The 14,722-nt window shown below is 51.7% G+C and overlaps 1 protein-coding gene across 5 annotated transcripts in view; it reads left to right on the top strand.

The window, feature by feature from the left end:
* The window catches only part of LOC144124487 (tRNA (uracil-5-)-methyltransferase homolog B-like), a 221,962-nt gene that overhangs the window by 202,053 nt on the left and 5,187 nt on the right, over positions 1-14,722 (top strand). For 3 of the 5 annotated variants that reach the window (XM_077657181.1, XM_077657179.1, XM_077657183.1), the window contains 2 exons: positions 297-413; positions 2,515-2,614. In XM_077657181.1, the coding sequence (XP_077513307.1) occupies positions 297-413; positions 2,515-2,614 (217 nt within the window). Of the gene's footprint in view, positions 1-229; positions 414-2,514; positions 2,615-14,722 lie in introns of all 5 variants that reach the window. The other 2 variants (XM_077657180.1, XM_077657182.1) reach the window with 2 other exon arrangements.

Genomic DNA, 14,722 nt, shown 5'->3' with positions numbered 1-14,722 from the left:
GAAAGTCTATAGGCCATTTTTATAAGGGAACCCAATGAAGTGAACCGTGGGTGAGGCAGTCCCGCTTCTTTCAACGGAGGTTCGTGTTGGCAGAGCGGCCGTTAAATTTCACTACCGCTGAGGGTGCGGTGGCTAACGCGCGCTAAGGAGTGATAACAGTTGTTTTCTTTCATGATATATGGTGAAGCCCTACCGGAGTGTGTAAAGTAGGGCTCTTTTGCCAATGCAGCGTGTCGGCTGCGAATATCAACCCGCGCGGCTCCGACAGCTTACTGTTTCCGCGGCTTGCGATCCAGGCATCGCCAACGCGCACTACCAGGTGGGCCACGCAGAGCTGCTGCTTCCGGAGATACACAACCAGCTGTTTGCCGAGGACCTCAGCGCCGTGGTGAACCCGGGCCGTGCAGGACTCAGTGAGTGGCTGCCGTTTGCTTGGCGCGAGATGCCAGCGGAGGCAGCCGTGTGCCAGAACTGGACCTCATTGTGAGGAACAGAGAAATGGACGTTTGGAAGTCGCCGTTTTCAGTAACGGGCTTTTTAGTATGTTTCCCGTTCGACCACTGCAAGGGGTGTTGCTACGCACCAAACGGTGGGCGCAAAGAGAGATGCTGAGCGTGCCATCATGCACGAATATCCCAGGCCCGTGGCTGTGGCTGAGGTGGCATGATGTGCTAGTTACAGTAGTGTTTCTTTAGCTAGAAATTTAACCAGCCTAGCTGTGCTATTTGCAGACCTTAAAGGGACTATGCAATAAATTAATTGAGATTACGTAAAGCAGACTAGAGATAGGCATTCGATCACTCGTCACCCCAGTGCAAGAATTTTTGAGCTAGCATCAAGAACAGCGAAAATATAGCCGATTAAAAATTACGCTCCTCCTCTCCCCCCTCAACTCGTACACGAGGAGCACCAGAAAAAAATAAAGAAAACAGGTCTGGGACTGGGCCCCGCTCATGAATACGTCATTAGTTGACATTCGCTTTGCAACTTCCGGTTGTCGCTCCTAGCCCCCCAGCAGCAGCGTCGGCGGCGTGGCGGCATCTCTCCGGTCTCATCTCCTTCGTGGATTGCGGCGCGCGTTGGGTTTCTTTGCTTGTCATCTGTGGTAATTAGCAGTAATAAACCTGGACCTCGAGGTGCGACTGCTCGCTTTTACGGCCGTGATGGGTATCCAGTCCTATGCGTGCGCACGAAGATCCGTGCGAGTGGCTCCGGAACTCCCGACAGAAGGAGGCGGCAGAGGAAAATTGAAACCATATGCGCGAAGGCAATGCCCTGGCTCGCTTGCCCGAGAGGGTTGCGCGGCGGCACGAGCAGACGATTTTCACGGCTACCGGAAGTGTGCCCGTGACGTCGTGGTTGCCGTGGCTCCAGCGAATGAGAGCGTGTGGTGGCCTGGTGACGTCATGGTACAGTGCCGTCTTTGTTCCACGATTTTAGTTCCAAAATCGGTCACTACGAGTACACCAATCGGCCCGCGAATTTTGAAAAACAAGGTTTTTAAAAGTTCATAATAAATTGCCGGCTCATTTCCGAAGACTCGTGCTTTGTGTGAATGCTTCTTAGCATCATTTCTAAGCATTCAAAACATTTACAAGTGATTTTTTATTCGTTGCATAGTCCCTTTAAATTGGGTGTCGAGTGAAATAGTATTAAGGCCTTATAGATTAAAATTTTAAATCGAACTAAACTTTATGCGGTGGCTTATTGGCCTTGTTAGGTGTGGCAGCGTCAACATATCGTGCTTCACGCGAAAGATTGTGGAATCATAGTGAATCTACAGATCGGCATCCATCTTTATGTCGGGCAGAGAGCTGGCCTTTCTATACATACTTTCTGTCTTGCGGGCAGCCTCTCTCTGCCTGTGAAGCAGCTCGAAATAAAACGCTGCTGGAAGTTATACACTAGTGCTGGTCTCATCACTACGTCCTTGGTCGTCTTTTTTTATAGGCCTTAAATGCCTTAACTCCAATTATCGACAAACTGAGGTGAACGCCGATCGAACCTGAAAAAAATACGATGCCGAACTTATTCCGAACTTTTCCGTCCGAAAGGGAGGCAGCTGAAGAAAAAAAAAAGAGAAATCTTACTATACTTTTAGCCCCGAAGCGGGATTCAAACTAGCGCTGGCGCTAACGGAATAGCTTCGTTGCCCGATGCCTTGGGCCACTCGGCAGTCACCACAGAGGTTTGGTGGTGTGTTCAGTACTTTATTAGCTCTGAACAGAACTGGCGTAGACGGACGGCTGTCCCGGGTCCCTGTCCCAGATTAGGACGAATGTTTTTTTCAGCTGCGAAGATTCTACTCAAGCTGTCATTATTAGCCTCGTTTCTGCGCTCGCGCGGGTGTCAAGGAGCAGTTACTGCCTGGAATGAAATCTACTTCACTGTGGAGGACTCCTCTAAACATACTGGACTCACAGAATGGGAGACGTACTCAGAATATTTACTGTCTATCTCTGTCTTCCGCGAATGTGCCCGTGTTGTACGCAAGGTGTGGTTTTCCTTGGCCAGGTGCTCGCGCTACCCGAGCGTTGCGAGGCTACAGCCACATCAAGCGCCTGGTGTACATCGCCTGCCAGCCTGAAGGAGCAGCCATGGACAACTTTGTTGAGTAAGTTCTGAATTAGCCTTATTACATCTACACTGCGGCCAACATCATGCTGGCTGCTGCTTCCGTACGGGAGGCGGCTGCCCGCGAGGTGTTTACTGAGAATGGAGAAGTCGCGGCTCCCGCAGTTCTCTAACACGGCCCCTCTTTCTGCGCTAAACTGCTACAGCGCCATTGTAAATATTTGTGGAGAGGAAGGCGACGCTGTTGACAATGATCTTAGAGCAGATAACGCAGGTTATTCAACAATAATTTCGGACACACCGCTGCACATACACGGTCATTAAACATCCAGGGTAAGAAAGCGCAGATATCTCGGAATGTGCGTAAATCAAGGCAACATGTGCATAGAAAAGTGCAGACAGCTGGTTGAAAGGGAAGGGAGATTCCGCGGTATAGAAGCGTGGAGCACTCTGAGTGTACGGTAAATAGCAAGTGCTCAGAAATGCCTGGAAAGGAGTAATTAGAACGACGCACTTTTGGGGAATATAATATTGTGCCTTAATTATCCCTTTATGCAGCTGCGGCACACGCATCTGGGAAAAGATTTCTCCGGATAAAAGGTCGCCTTTGGAAGCGCCTAAAAAGTCTCCAACGGAAAAATTGCCTCAGAAGGAATCGTTCGGGAACCTACGTGACAAAAAGTTGCCCTCTCTTTGGACGGTTCCATGAATTTGAGAATAGATATTAGCATAAAGTATTTTTAGCGCACTATAAAAAAAGCCGCACCACATAGCACTTCTGCTGGTGACTTCGCTGAAGCATCCAACGATCCATAGACGCACTTACCCTCGGCCAGTTCCTTCCCGCCGCAATTTTTTGGGCTTCCCATGGTGGGTGTGCAGTAGTGATGGTGGTTGTATGGATGTAAAGCCTGCATTAGACTCAGAGTGGCCTGTCGGCAGTACCTCCGCCTGAGTCACCGATTTAAATTATTGTAACTCTACAATCATTTCCTACAATATTCTTGGCTCTCCAGTATACCATGAGTGTCCATAAGGCCAGTGTTCTCTAAAAACTTCAAGAAAGACTGTGAAACTGATCGCCACTCAGTTCGGAACCGCTCATGGTACCCCATGACAGCCATTACGTTTGTCACTGCACCAGCGGGGGATGAACGCCCGGAATCTGTTGGTTGTTTAGTCACTTCCATGCTGATAGGTGGGATCGCTGTAGCTTACAAAGTTGCGCGATTGTTGGTCCTGCGTCCTCCATCAAGAATGTCCGAGTGGACGCTCCACATCGCAGCTGGGATAAGTGGGAGGAAAGTAAATGGAGCGCTGTTTACCCGCTTGTAAGTACCGCAAACATATCATATACCAAAGGGCTCTAGTACTTCTCGGGCAGCTTCTGAGGATACTCTCTTAGGAAACAGTCCACTGTTAAAACACTTCTGCAGCTATTACGTTTAGCACACCACCTACAGGGACAACAATCCAGTTTGGAGCGCACTGTATACCGGCACTGCACGTAAGGTAAGGTAAGCTGAGCTTCAGGCCGAGGGAAAGCTTGTGCCCATAAGAAAACCGATGGGTACCCGGCAGCACTGAGGGTCGAACCTCCCACCTCCCGCATGCGAAGCGGAAAATCATATCACGAGGGATTACGGGATGTTTGCTGGCACCCGTTTGGGGACATATTTTTCCTATTTCGAAAATGGGGGTGTTTTTCCCGGGAGATGTTTTTTTTTCCGGAACCCGCGGGACACATGCGTCCCACTTGCTTCAAGTGCCGGCAAACGGAAAATGATGCGTCTAAGTACCATATTTTTGCATGTGGAATATTACTGAACCATCACACAAGACATTCTGTATTTTTCTGCATTTCGCTAATAGGCCTCCTTAGTGTTCTGTGTATTTTTACAAGCGGGGATGCACAGTTCGATGAGGCCCATCTTGGAGGGAAAATATTTTTGAAAAGTGGTTGAGCTTTCCAGCCTTTTCCATCAGTCAACTGCTTGATTCTCGAAGCAATTTTAATTCTGATACAAGTTGCATAATACGTCCAAAAACTGAGCTTAGGATACGTACCGCATTTGAGGTCTTTTTAAGAAGTCGCCCCTTTTTAGAGTGCAGCTCTTAAGCGCCCGTTCGTGGATTCAGCATCAGTCGTCAGCGTTGTTGTCTTTGTGGGCGTCACACGCCGCCTGACAACAGTAACAGGTAGCAGCAGAGCGAAAGGCCACGGCGACAGCGGAGGAGTGGACAGGTGGCTGCTGCCACGGGAAGATCTCAGGAGGGTGACACATGGCAGTGGCAGCAGGTGGAGTGTGAAAAGCTGTGCTCATGCAAATCTCGCATTACCGACTATTGTAATCGTCTGTAAATTTTTTCTACAAAGCCAGTAGTCGAAAAGGCTTGAAAGTGGCGCCATTCAACTTCTGGAGTCATCTATACCGTTTCTTTGCATATGAAGGGAGCCAACAGCCACAGAAACCAAGCAGCATGGGGGAACTTTTTTTAAATTGTGGTGTTTATTAATGGTTATTGTTAGTGATTATTTTATAGCTTAAAGGTAATTCATTAGAAAGCAGAAGAAATAACAATCACATGCCGCCCGTGTAATCCGAACCCACGACCTCTGAATTTCGCGTCCGACGCTTTACCAACTCAGACAGGGCGGCGATTGACCGGCCTTTTGCTTTTGGGGGTATTTACGTTGTGTGCAACCTAACCGTTCGAGTGTTCACCAGCGCCACCCTTGTTCATATTGACGGACGTAGTAGTACGTCGTCTATCACTGCGAGTGGCGCCTAGAAACGGGATCGAACGGTGAGCGCAGATGTGCGAGAACCTTCTTATGCTGCCAATGGCGTTAAGGCTGCCCGACAAGGGAACGAAAATGAGGGGCTCGTTGCACGAAGGAAGCCAACGGTCACCGATATCAAGGAGCATAGAGGAATGTTTCTATCTTTTTAATTGTGATATGTGTTTTTTTTCTTTATTTAAAGGGAAGTAATACTGTAACAGTATTAAGCTATGCCTTAACAGTATGACGCGATAGCGTTAATGGGTTCATTATTGTTACCGACAGATGGTTGACGTGCACAGAACAGGTTTACTTAGACGTGCTGGCATGTACAAGACAGCGGGGAGCTCGAGAGAGGAAGACGACAAACCTCTAGCCGTTAGAATGCCCAAGCCTTGCCTAGTTGCAGGTAATACACTACGGCCGCAGTACAGTGCCACTGGAGGAGTTCGTACTGTGGCATTACTCCCCCTCTGTGAAGAGCACGGATTCGGTGCCGCAACGATGGGAAGCAGGAAGACAACGGACGTCGCATGTGTCTGGCGGCTGGTGTACACATGCCTGAAGCACTAGCGGGCGTGGTACGGCTTCAACCGGGCGACGTGGACAACCTCGAAGGTCGGCCGTCTAGAGGAGCAAATTGTTATTTGGGGGAGAACTTCGTAGTTCACCTCACTGACCTGGCGGAGCACCTCGTAAGGGCCAAAATACCGGAGCAGAAGCTTTTCAGAACAGCCACGCATGCGGATTAGGCTCCAAACCCAAACTTGTTTGCCGGGCTGGTAACTAATATCTCTGTGGCAGAGGTTGTAGCGGTGTGACATTCCGTGTGTGCTACGAGGATCCACGTTCGACGGCGCGGCGTAGACGGAGACCCGTGACAGCGGCATCATCAATTACCCAGCCATGCTCTTTGAGTGACGACCAGAAAAACCGGACCCGCCGCCGCCCCGGGGAAACAGGCTTTATCCTCCCCAATTTCCGGTTACATTCCAGGACAAGGGAGCTGTCAGCGGGCCAGAGCGCGCCGTACCACAGCCGACGCTATGCGCTACCGCAAAGACGACATTCTTTCCCTCCCCCCCCCCCCCCCCCCCCCCTTTGTCGTGGGCTATCGCCGGGAAGGCACCCACAGCTTCCCAGAAGGGCCGCGACGGACACCTGTCATGGCGGACAGGCAGTACTCGCCAAGAATGTGGAAAGACAGGCGCTAGTGAATTAGCTCCGAAGAGAGAGCCTGTGTATACTCTCACTTGAGAGAGAGTGGTGGCGTTTTTGTTGTTTATTTAGTTTGTATTGTTAACAGACTCTGGGTTCGAGGCTAAGCCCAACCCAAAGGGGTGGTCCCCATCTCGCATGTTATTTTGGATTGGAGAATTGATGCTTTGGGCGGGCCACTGGAAATGACCGCCCTTAGTCCTTTGTTAATCAAGTGCTTAAAAGCACATGTAAACGGATGCAGTCGAGTCTGAGCTGGGGCTCCATGCTTAGCATGTAATGTGATGCTACTTAGGCACTAACCTGCCCGGTCGATGAGTAAAGTAGTGCAAAGTTTGTTCTGTTGTAAAATTATGCTCTGCTGTCATCATCTGCAAGCTCGCCTCCTGTTCATCTTCCAAGCCGAACGACACTAGAGGAAGGGTTTGTGAACCATCCTCGAAGAAACGGACGACTATTGAAATTCTACTGCATACACGCTCAGGACGACATCGTTAGCGAAGAGGGCCTTCAGCGCCGAAGCCCGACGGCGTGCAGCTTCTGCCAGCAACCGCTCGAGCCCAACTCCGGAGCCACTCCATTGCCCCCATGAAGTCATCGGCACGTAAGCTCGGACGCCCCAGCCTCTGATGTATAACCTTAATCATGTGTAATTATTGAATATACCTGTTTGTTTAAACTGAGCCATACGGTGTCTCTTTGCCTCTCCGTCCCGTGTGGACCTGCGCATTATGGGGGTCATCACACTGGTGTCAGAAGTGGGATCTCAAAAGCAAATGTCCTCTGAATGCTGTGACATTCATGACTTCAAAATTGTAATCAAAAGGGAATCACGGGACTGATTGTGGGACTTTTACCCCCATTTGAGAGGCTTGAGGCACTGGAGGGCTTGAAAAAAAAAAAAAAATGACTGTATCTGAGGGAGCTCCCACTCCACAGCCGTCGCTCGGAGCAAGCATGCTGGCATTAGGAAGCGTCATTCCGACGTTTACGGGAGATAAGACAGGGGTTCCAATCTGCGATTTCTTTTCCATGCTAGAAGAGATTGGGAAAATGGGGGGATGGTCCGATGCTCAAATGCTGGGAATGGCGAGGTGTAAGATGGCAGGAGCTGCTCATGATTTTGCCTGGCGAGACGAAAAAGTAAAATCCACAAAATCATTTGCGGAATTTAAGAAGCTCGAGTTTGAGCATTTCGACACTGAACCACGTCACGTGCGGGTACAGAGGTTCCGTGACGCCGGACAGATGGTAGGGGAGGACGTGCGAACGTTTGCGTCGCGGCTTCAGCGCTTAGCGCGCGATACGTTAAGCAGGGAGGAGGAAGGAGACCAGCTAAGGAAGAAATACGCGGAGGATCTACTTAAAGAGGAAATGACCGCTTTGTTCGTGGCTGGTCTGCAAGACCCCGTGCGCCGGTTCGTGCTCTCGCGCAAGCCGAGCAATTTCGACCAAGCCGTGGAGGCCGCATTGGATGAGGAACAAAATGAGGCGTTAACGACAGCCGCAGCGAGAGTACGCGTCATAGAGAGAGCGGTGCTCAACCCTGAGGTTGCTGTCTTGACAGAGCGGTTAGATCGCTTAGAACAGCTGCTATCTCAGCAGGTAGAATGCCAGGTTGAAGCGCGCGCTCAACAGCGCCCATTCGCTGGAAACCGGAGACCGCCACAAAGCTACAGGCGCGGTATGCGAGATTTTGAAGAAATCGTATGCTTCGCTTGCCAGGGTCGCGGACACATCGCCAGGTTCTGCCAAAACGTGCGCCGTGGGGAGCCACAAAGAGAAGCAGGCGAGACACGCCCTAAGCAAGCCTACAGCGGGGCTCCAGATACCGAGTCAAAAAACTAGTTAGTCCTCCCCAGCCTGAGGAGCGTGGGGAGGGAGCAGTAGATGATGAGGTGGTGGTAGTTTGTGTGGCCGACGAGGCATGCCCTGTTGTGCGTTGCAAGTTAAATGGTTGTTACATGGAATTGTTGATAGATACGGGGTCAAAGGTGACATTGCTTAAGGAGAGCAGTTTTAACACGCTTCGAAGGAAGGGGGACCGCGAGGTGTTGGAAGCGTCTGGTGGTATGGCAACCAAATTTGTAGGCATAACGGGGGATCCTCTTGGCATAAGTGGACTCTACCGGTTACACTTCTCTCTCGGTGGAATTGCATTGGAGCACCCCTGCTACGTATGCCCGGACACGGTGTCTCTGCCAAACGGAGTGTCAGGTATATTAGGGCAGGATTTTTTGAGAAAAGGGAAGGTAGTAGTCTCATTCTCTGAGGAAGAGGTTAATGCGGGCGGCTCAAAAGTTCCGTTTTTGAACAGGAGAGGGGTTGAGATTCGCATTACCGATATTGACACCCGTCAAACAGTGGGATCATTGGAGAAGGTATATTCGCGGGTTGCCGTCCGGCTGGTCGAGGAGGCGGTCGTCCTTCCTTGGTCGGAGCACATTTTGTACGCGTTTGTGCCTTCAGATGTAGAGAGCGGCGCCGTGGGAGTGCTTGAGCCGGTCGACTCTCTCAGCAATGGCCTGAAGGCAGCCGCGTGCCTCGTGACAGTTAATGACGCCCACAGAGTGCCGCTACGGGTGGTTAACTGTAGCCAGCAGCCACTGAGCCTTCCCAAGAACAAAACATTGGCTTTCTTCACCTCTGCGATAGAGCAACGTGAGCCCACCGATACGGTACTCGCAACTGTAGAGCATGCTAGTCCTTCGGCTGCTCCAAAGGTGTCGTTCGATCTTTCTCACGTAAAATCCAGGGAGAGGGAGGCTCTGGCTGGTTTGCTGAACGACTACTCGGAGGTATTCGCCGCGTCCAACCTGGATTTGGGCTGCTGTGGCGTTATAAAGCACAGGATAGAAACTGGCACTTCATCGCCCGTTTACCAGCGTGCGTACAGGATTCCTTACTCCCAACGTGAGGAGATGGAGCGGCAGGTGCAGGACCTGATTGATCGCGGCATTGTCGAACACTCAAAGTCACCCTGGGGAGCACCAGCACTATTGGTGGAAAAGCCAGATGGCTCGTATCGATTAGTAGTGGACTACCGCAAACTAAATGCCGTAACTCGCATCGATCCATACCCCATCCCCAATATACAGGAGACGCTTTCTCAGCTGGGCTCTGCCAGGTACTTCACGGTAGTGGACATGGCGGCGGGATTCTGGCAGATAGCAATGGATCCGGCAGATGCCGAGAAAACGGCATTCAACACGCCCTCAGGGCACTATGAATGGAAAAGAATGCCGATGGGTCTGGCCAACAGCCCTGCTGTCTGGCAGAGAACCGCTGATGTTATCTTGGCAGGTCTTCTGGGGAGGCTGTGCTTCGTGTATATGGATGACATTATCATATACAGTGACAGTTTTGAGAACCATTTGCGTGTTATTGAGCAGGTTTTGGTGCGACTAAGAGCAGCGGGTCTCAAGCTGAAGCCCTCTAAGTGCCAATTCCTCAAAAACGAGGTGAAATACCTCGGGCACGTTGTTTCAGCTGACGGCGTGCGACCGGACCCTGAGAAACTAAGGTGTGTCTCGGATTTTCCATCCCCGACTAGCGTCCGCCAGGTCCGGCAGTTTCTCGGCCTGATCGGTTACTACCGAAGGCACATAGAGGAGTTCGCCAAGCTCGCTAAGCCGCTCACCGCCTTAACAGCCAAAAATGTCGCCTTTCGCTGGGACGAAAACGCGGAGAATGCTTTTGGGGCCCTGAAAAGGAAGCTAATGAGTGCACCGCTGTTGCGCCACCCGGATTTTAATTTGCCCTTCGTTATGGCCACAGATGCGTCAAAGTTCGCAGTTGGTGCCGTGCTCTCTCAGGTTATCGAGGGCAAAGAACATCCCGTTGCTTTTGCTAGCCGACAGCTGAGCCCCACAGAGCAAAAGTACGGAGCTACGGAAAGGGAGTGCCTCGCCGTTGTCTGGGCAGTAAAGCACTTCAGATGCTACCTTTACGGCCGCAAATTCAAGCTAGTCACAGACTGCCATCCTCTGAAATGGGTGATGAGTGTCAGGGACCCTAGCTCGCGACTCGCTAGATGGAATCTACACCTGCAGGAATACTGCTTTGAAGTTGAGCACAAGTCAGGAAAGACACATCTGAATGCTGATGCACTCAGCCGCACAGCTGCCGTGGCAGCTATAGAAGAGTTTGTCCCCGTAGTCGACCCCGCCGAATTACGCACAGAGCAGTGCAAAGATCCTGACCTGAAGCGAATAATCGAAAGCTTAGAGGGCGCACCGTCTCATCCCGAACAGCTAGGTTATTTCATTGACAAAGACGGCACCCTGTGTCGGCGCACGAGGCCAACCAGGAAAGGGAGACCAGAGAAAACCGCTTGGGAGAGAGTCGTCATACCTCGGTCGTGGACAGAAAGGGTTCTTCGCGCGTTTCACGATGCGCCATGCGCCGGTCATTTTGGCGTAGCGAAGACACGCAGGCGTGTGGAGCGTTTGTACTTTTGGAGTGGCATGCGACAGGATGTTAGAGACTACTGTGCGAAGTGTCATTCCTGTCTCGAAAGAAAAACACCCAAGGGACGAAGACCAGCTCCAATTCAGCCGTTCCCTGAGGTTTCGGCTCCCTTCGAGCGGACAGGTATGGACATAATGGGCCCATTGCCCACGACCACTTCCGGAAACAAGTACATTTTAGTATTTGTCGACCACCTTTCAAAATACGCGGAAGCGGTAGCACTCCCAGATCAGAAGGCAGACACGGTTGCAAGAGCATTTGTCGAACAGATCGTGCTCCGACATGGACCCCCGAGGCAACTCTTGACAGATCGGGGAACGAACTTCGTGTCGCAGCTAATGAGGAGAGTTTGCGAGCTGCTTAAGATCGCTAAGAAGCAGACAACACCGTACCATCCGGCTTGCAACGGCGCGGTGGAGCGACTGAACCAAACCGTGGCCGGGTTCCTGTCGCATTTTGTTTCGCGCGACCAGCGGGACTGGGACTTGTGGCTCCCGTATGCAATGTTTGCCTACAATTCCGCAGCACACGAGAGCACGGGCGAATCGCCATTCTTTCTTCTCTACGGCCGAGACCTGGACCAGCCTAGTGAAGTGCCAGAGGGCCCCCGTCGTGTCCCATACGCTTCACTGGACGACTATAAGGTTGAGCTAGAATCGCGCTTGCAAGTGGCGAGGGACATCGCAAAGGAGTCCTTAAAGAAAACGGTGAAGCGCAGGAAGGAGGTGCACGATCGCAGTGCTAGAGACGCGCCGTTTGATGTGGGGGACAGCGTGTACATTGAAAACTGCCAAAGGCAGATTGGGCTAGCTCGTAAGTTCCAGACGAAGTGGAGAGGACCGTGCGAGGTTGTCGAGAAGCTTTCTCCGGTAAACTTCAGAGTCCGAGACGTGAACCGGCGTTTGATAAGGATACACGCAAATCGCCTCAAGTCGGCACCGGTTCAGTATTCACGAAATGAGGAAAGGGAAAGCGCGGATTTTGATGGGGACAGAAGTGAAGCGGAGCGCGCAGATAGTTCGCAAGAAACGCCCTCTCCTGCATTTGTTCGGCAGGCGCCCGAGGTGACGGCCGGAATGCCACCGGATTTACTTCATGCATTGCTAGAAGAAGAAGCGCGCGAGGTTGCCGCGCAGATAACGCCAGGAGAGGCTCCTGCCACGAGCCCTCGCGAGTCCCAAAGCAGACAAAGGGGCACAGACTTACTTAGTATGACCCATGAAGGCCGATATCCGCTGCGAAATCGGAAAGCTAAGTCGGACTAATGGCGTAAACAGAGCGGAGTTGTGAACTGGTTAGAATTGTGTAATGCCGCAGCTCATAACATTGCTATGTGCTTATGTGTTAAGTTGTCGGAGTTGGTAGTTAAACCTTTCTGTCATTAAGTAACACCTTCACAGGAGAGCATGCGGAGCGCATGCAGAACCTGCCCTACTTCCTTTCGTTATCTATATTTTTGTCTGTGCCGTGATCGTGCTAGAAGTGGGAGCTCCTTTGTAACTGTGGTAAATTTATTTCGTCCAGTTTGGACTAGAAAGGAGAGGCTTGGGTGCTGAGTTTCATGTTTATCTGTAAAAGAGGATCAGTGCTGCCCCTGGAGACGCCAGTATTGACAGCGGAGGCATATGGTGTTGTGCAGTTGTGTTGAGTGCAGCGAAAAGTGTTTTGTCGGACGCACTGTGCGAGGCGATTCAGAAAGACAAGGGGAGCTGCGTGGACTCAAATGTTCGGAGAACATTCTTCTGGAGGGTGAGCGAGTGTGACATTCCGTGTGTACTACGAGGATCCACGTTCGACGGCGCGGCGTAGACGGAGACCCGTGACAGCGGCATCATCAATTACCCAGCCATGCTCTTTGAGTGACGACCAGAAAAACCGGACCCGCCGCCGCCCCGGGGAAACAGGCTTTATCCTCCCCAATTTCCGGTTACATTCCAGGACAAGGGAGCTGTCAGCGGGCCAGAGCGCGCCGTACCACAGCCGACGCTATGCGCTACCACAAAGACGACATTCTTTCCCCCCCCCCCCCCCCCCCCCCCCCTTTGTCGTGGGCTATCGCCGGGAAGGCACCCACAGCTTCCCAGAAGGGCCGCGACGGACACCTGTCATGGCGGACAGGCAGTACTCGCCAAGAATGTGGAAAGACAGGCGCTAGTGAATTAGCTCCGAAGAGAGAGCCTGTGTATACTCTCACTTGAGAGAGAGTGGTGGCGTTTTTGTTGTTTATTTAGTTTGTATTGTTAACAGACTCTGGGTTCGAGGCTAAGCCCAACCCAAAGGGGTGGTCCCCATCTCGCATGTTATTTTGGATTGGAGAATTGATGCTTTGGGCGGGCCACTGGAAATGACCGCCCTTAGTCCTTTGTTAATCAAGTGCTTAAAAGCACATGTAAACGGATGCAGTCGAGTCTGAGCTGGGGCTCCATGCTTAGCATGTAATGTGATGCTACTTAGGCACTAACCTGCCCGGTCGATGAGTAAAGTAGTGCAAAGTTTGTTCTGTTGTAAAATTATGCTCTGCTGTCATCATCTGCAAGCTCGCCTCCTGTTCATCTTCCAAGCCGAACGACACTAGAGGAAGGGTTTGTGAACCATCCTCGAAGAAACGGACGACTATTGAAATTCTACTGCATACACGCTCAGGACGACATCGTTAGCGAAGAGGGCCTTCAGCGCCGAAGCCCGACGGCGTGCAGCTTCTGCCAGCAACCGCTCGAGCCCAACTCCGGAGCCACTCCATCGCCCCCATGAAGTCATCGGCACGTAAGCTCGGACGCCCCAGCCTCTGATGTATAACCTTAATCATGTGTAATTATTGAATATACCTTTTTGTTTAAACTGAGCCATACGGTGTCTCTTTGCCTCCCCGTCCCGTGTGGACCTGCGCATTATGGGGGTCATCACAGCGGCGAGCGTCGTGGGCTTGCTGGTGCCGGATGCGCTGTCGGGCGAGTTGGCGGGCGGCCTCGGCGTGACGAACGAATTGGGCAGAATTTATAGCAGAGGAGGTAGTGCTACCTGGAATCACCAGTGCGTGCAGCGTGGTTGTGGCTTCGCGGCCACGCACTAAACGAATTGTAGTGAAGCGCATCTTTTCTTGTATAGCAGTTTTGTAGGTTAATGTGACATAAGGGAGTATGACGTCCCAGTTCCGGTGCTCTGCACCGACATAAATGGAAATCATGTCGGCGATCGTCTTGTTGAGCCGTTCGGTAGTCCGTCTGTTTGAGGGTGGTAAGCGGTTGTTTTGCGGTGACTTGTGCCGCTAAGGCGCATAACCTCCTGCGTAAGGGCCGAGGTGAACGCCGTTCCCCTTTAAGTTACAACGATGATGGGTGCACGTACCATGAAGAAACACAATGTTTTAAATGGAAAAGTTCGGAAGTTCCTCAGCGGCACAATGGGGAAGAGCAGTCTCAAGTACCGGCTGAGGTAGTCGGTGGCGACCACAATGTAGCGGTTACCCAGCGAGGACTCCGGAAACGGGCCGAGTAAGTCCATGCCGACTTGGTGGAAGGGGACCTGAGGCGGATCAATAGGCTGCAGTAGGCCGGCTGGCTTAGTCGTCTGCGTCTTGAGACGTTGGCATTCGCGGCAAGTTCTGACGTAACGCTTGACAACTGCAGCAACCGCGGGCCAGTAATACTTTTGGCGTATCCGTGCCAAATTGCGGCA

This window comes from Amblyomma americanum, chromosome 3 (assembly GCF_052857255.1).
Source record: "Amblyomma americanum isolate KBUSLIRL-KWMA chromosome 3, ASM5285725v1, whole genome shotgun sequence".
In the NCBI taxonomy this organism is placed as follows: Eukaryota; Metazoa; Arthropoda; class Arachnida; order Ixodida; family Ixodidae; genus Amblyomma; species Amblyomma americanum.
This window is presented reverse-complemented; position numbering and strand designations above follow the sequence as displayed.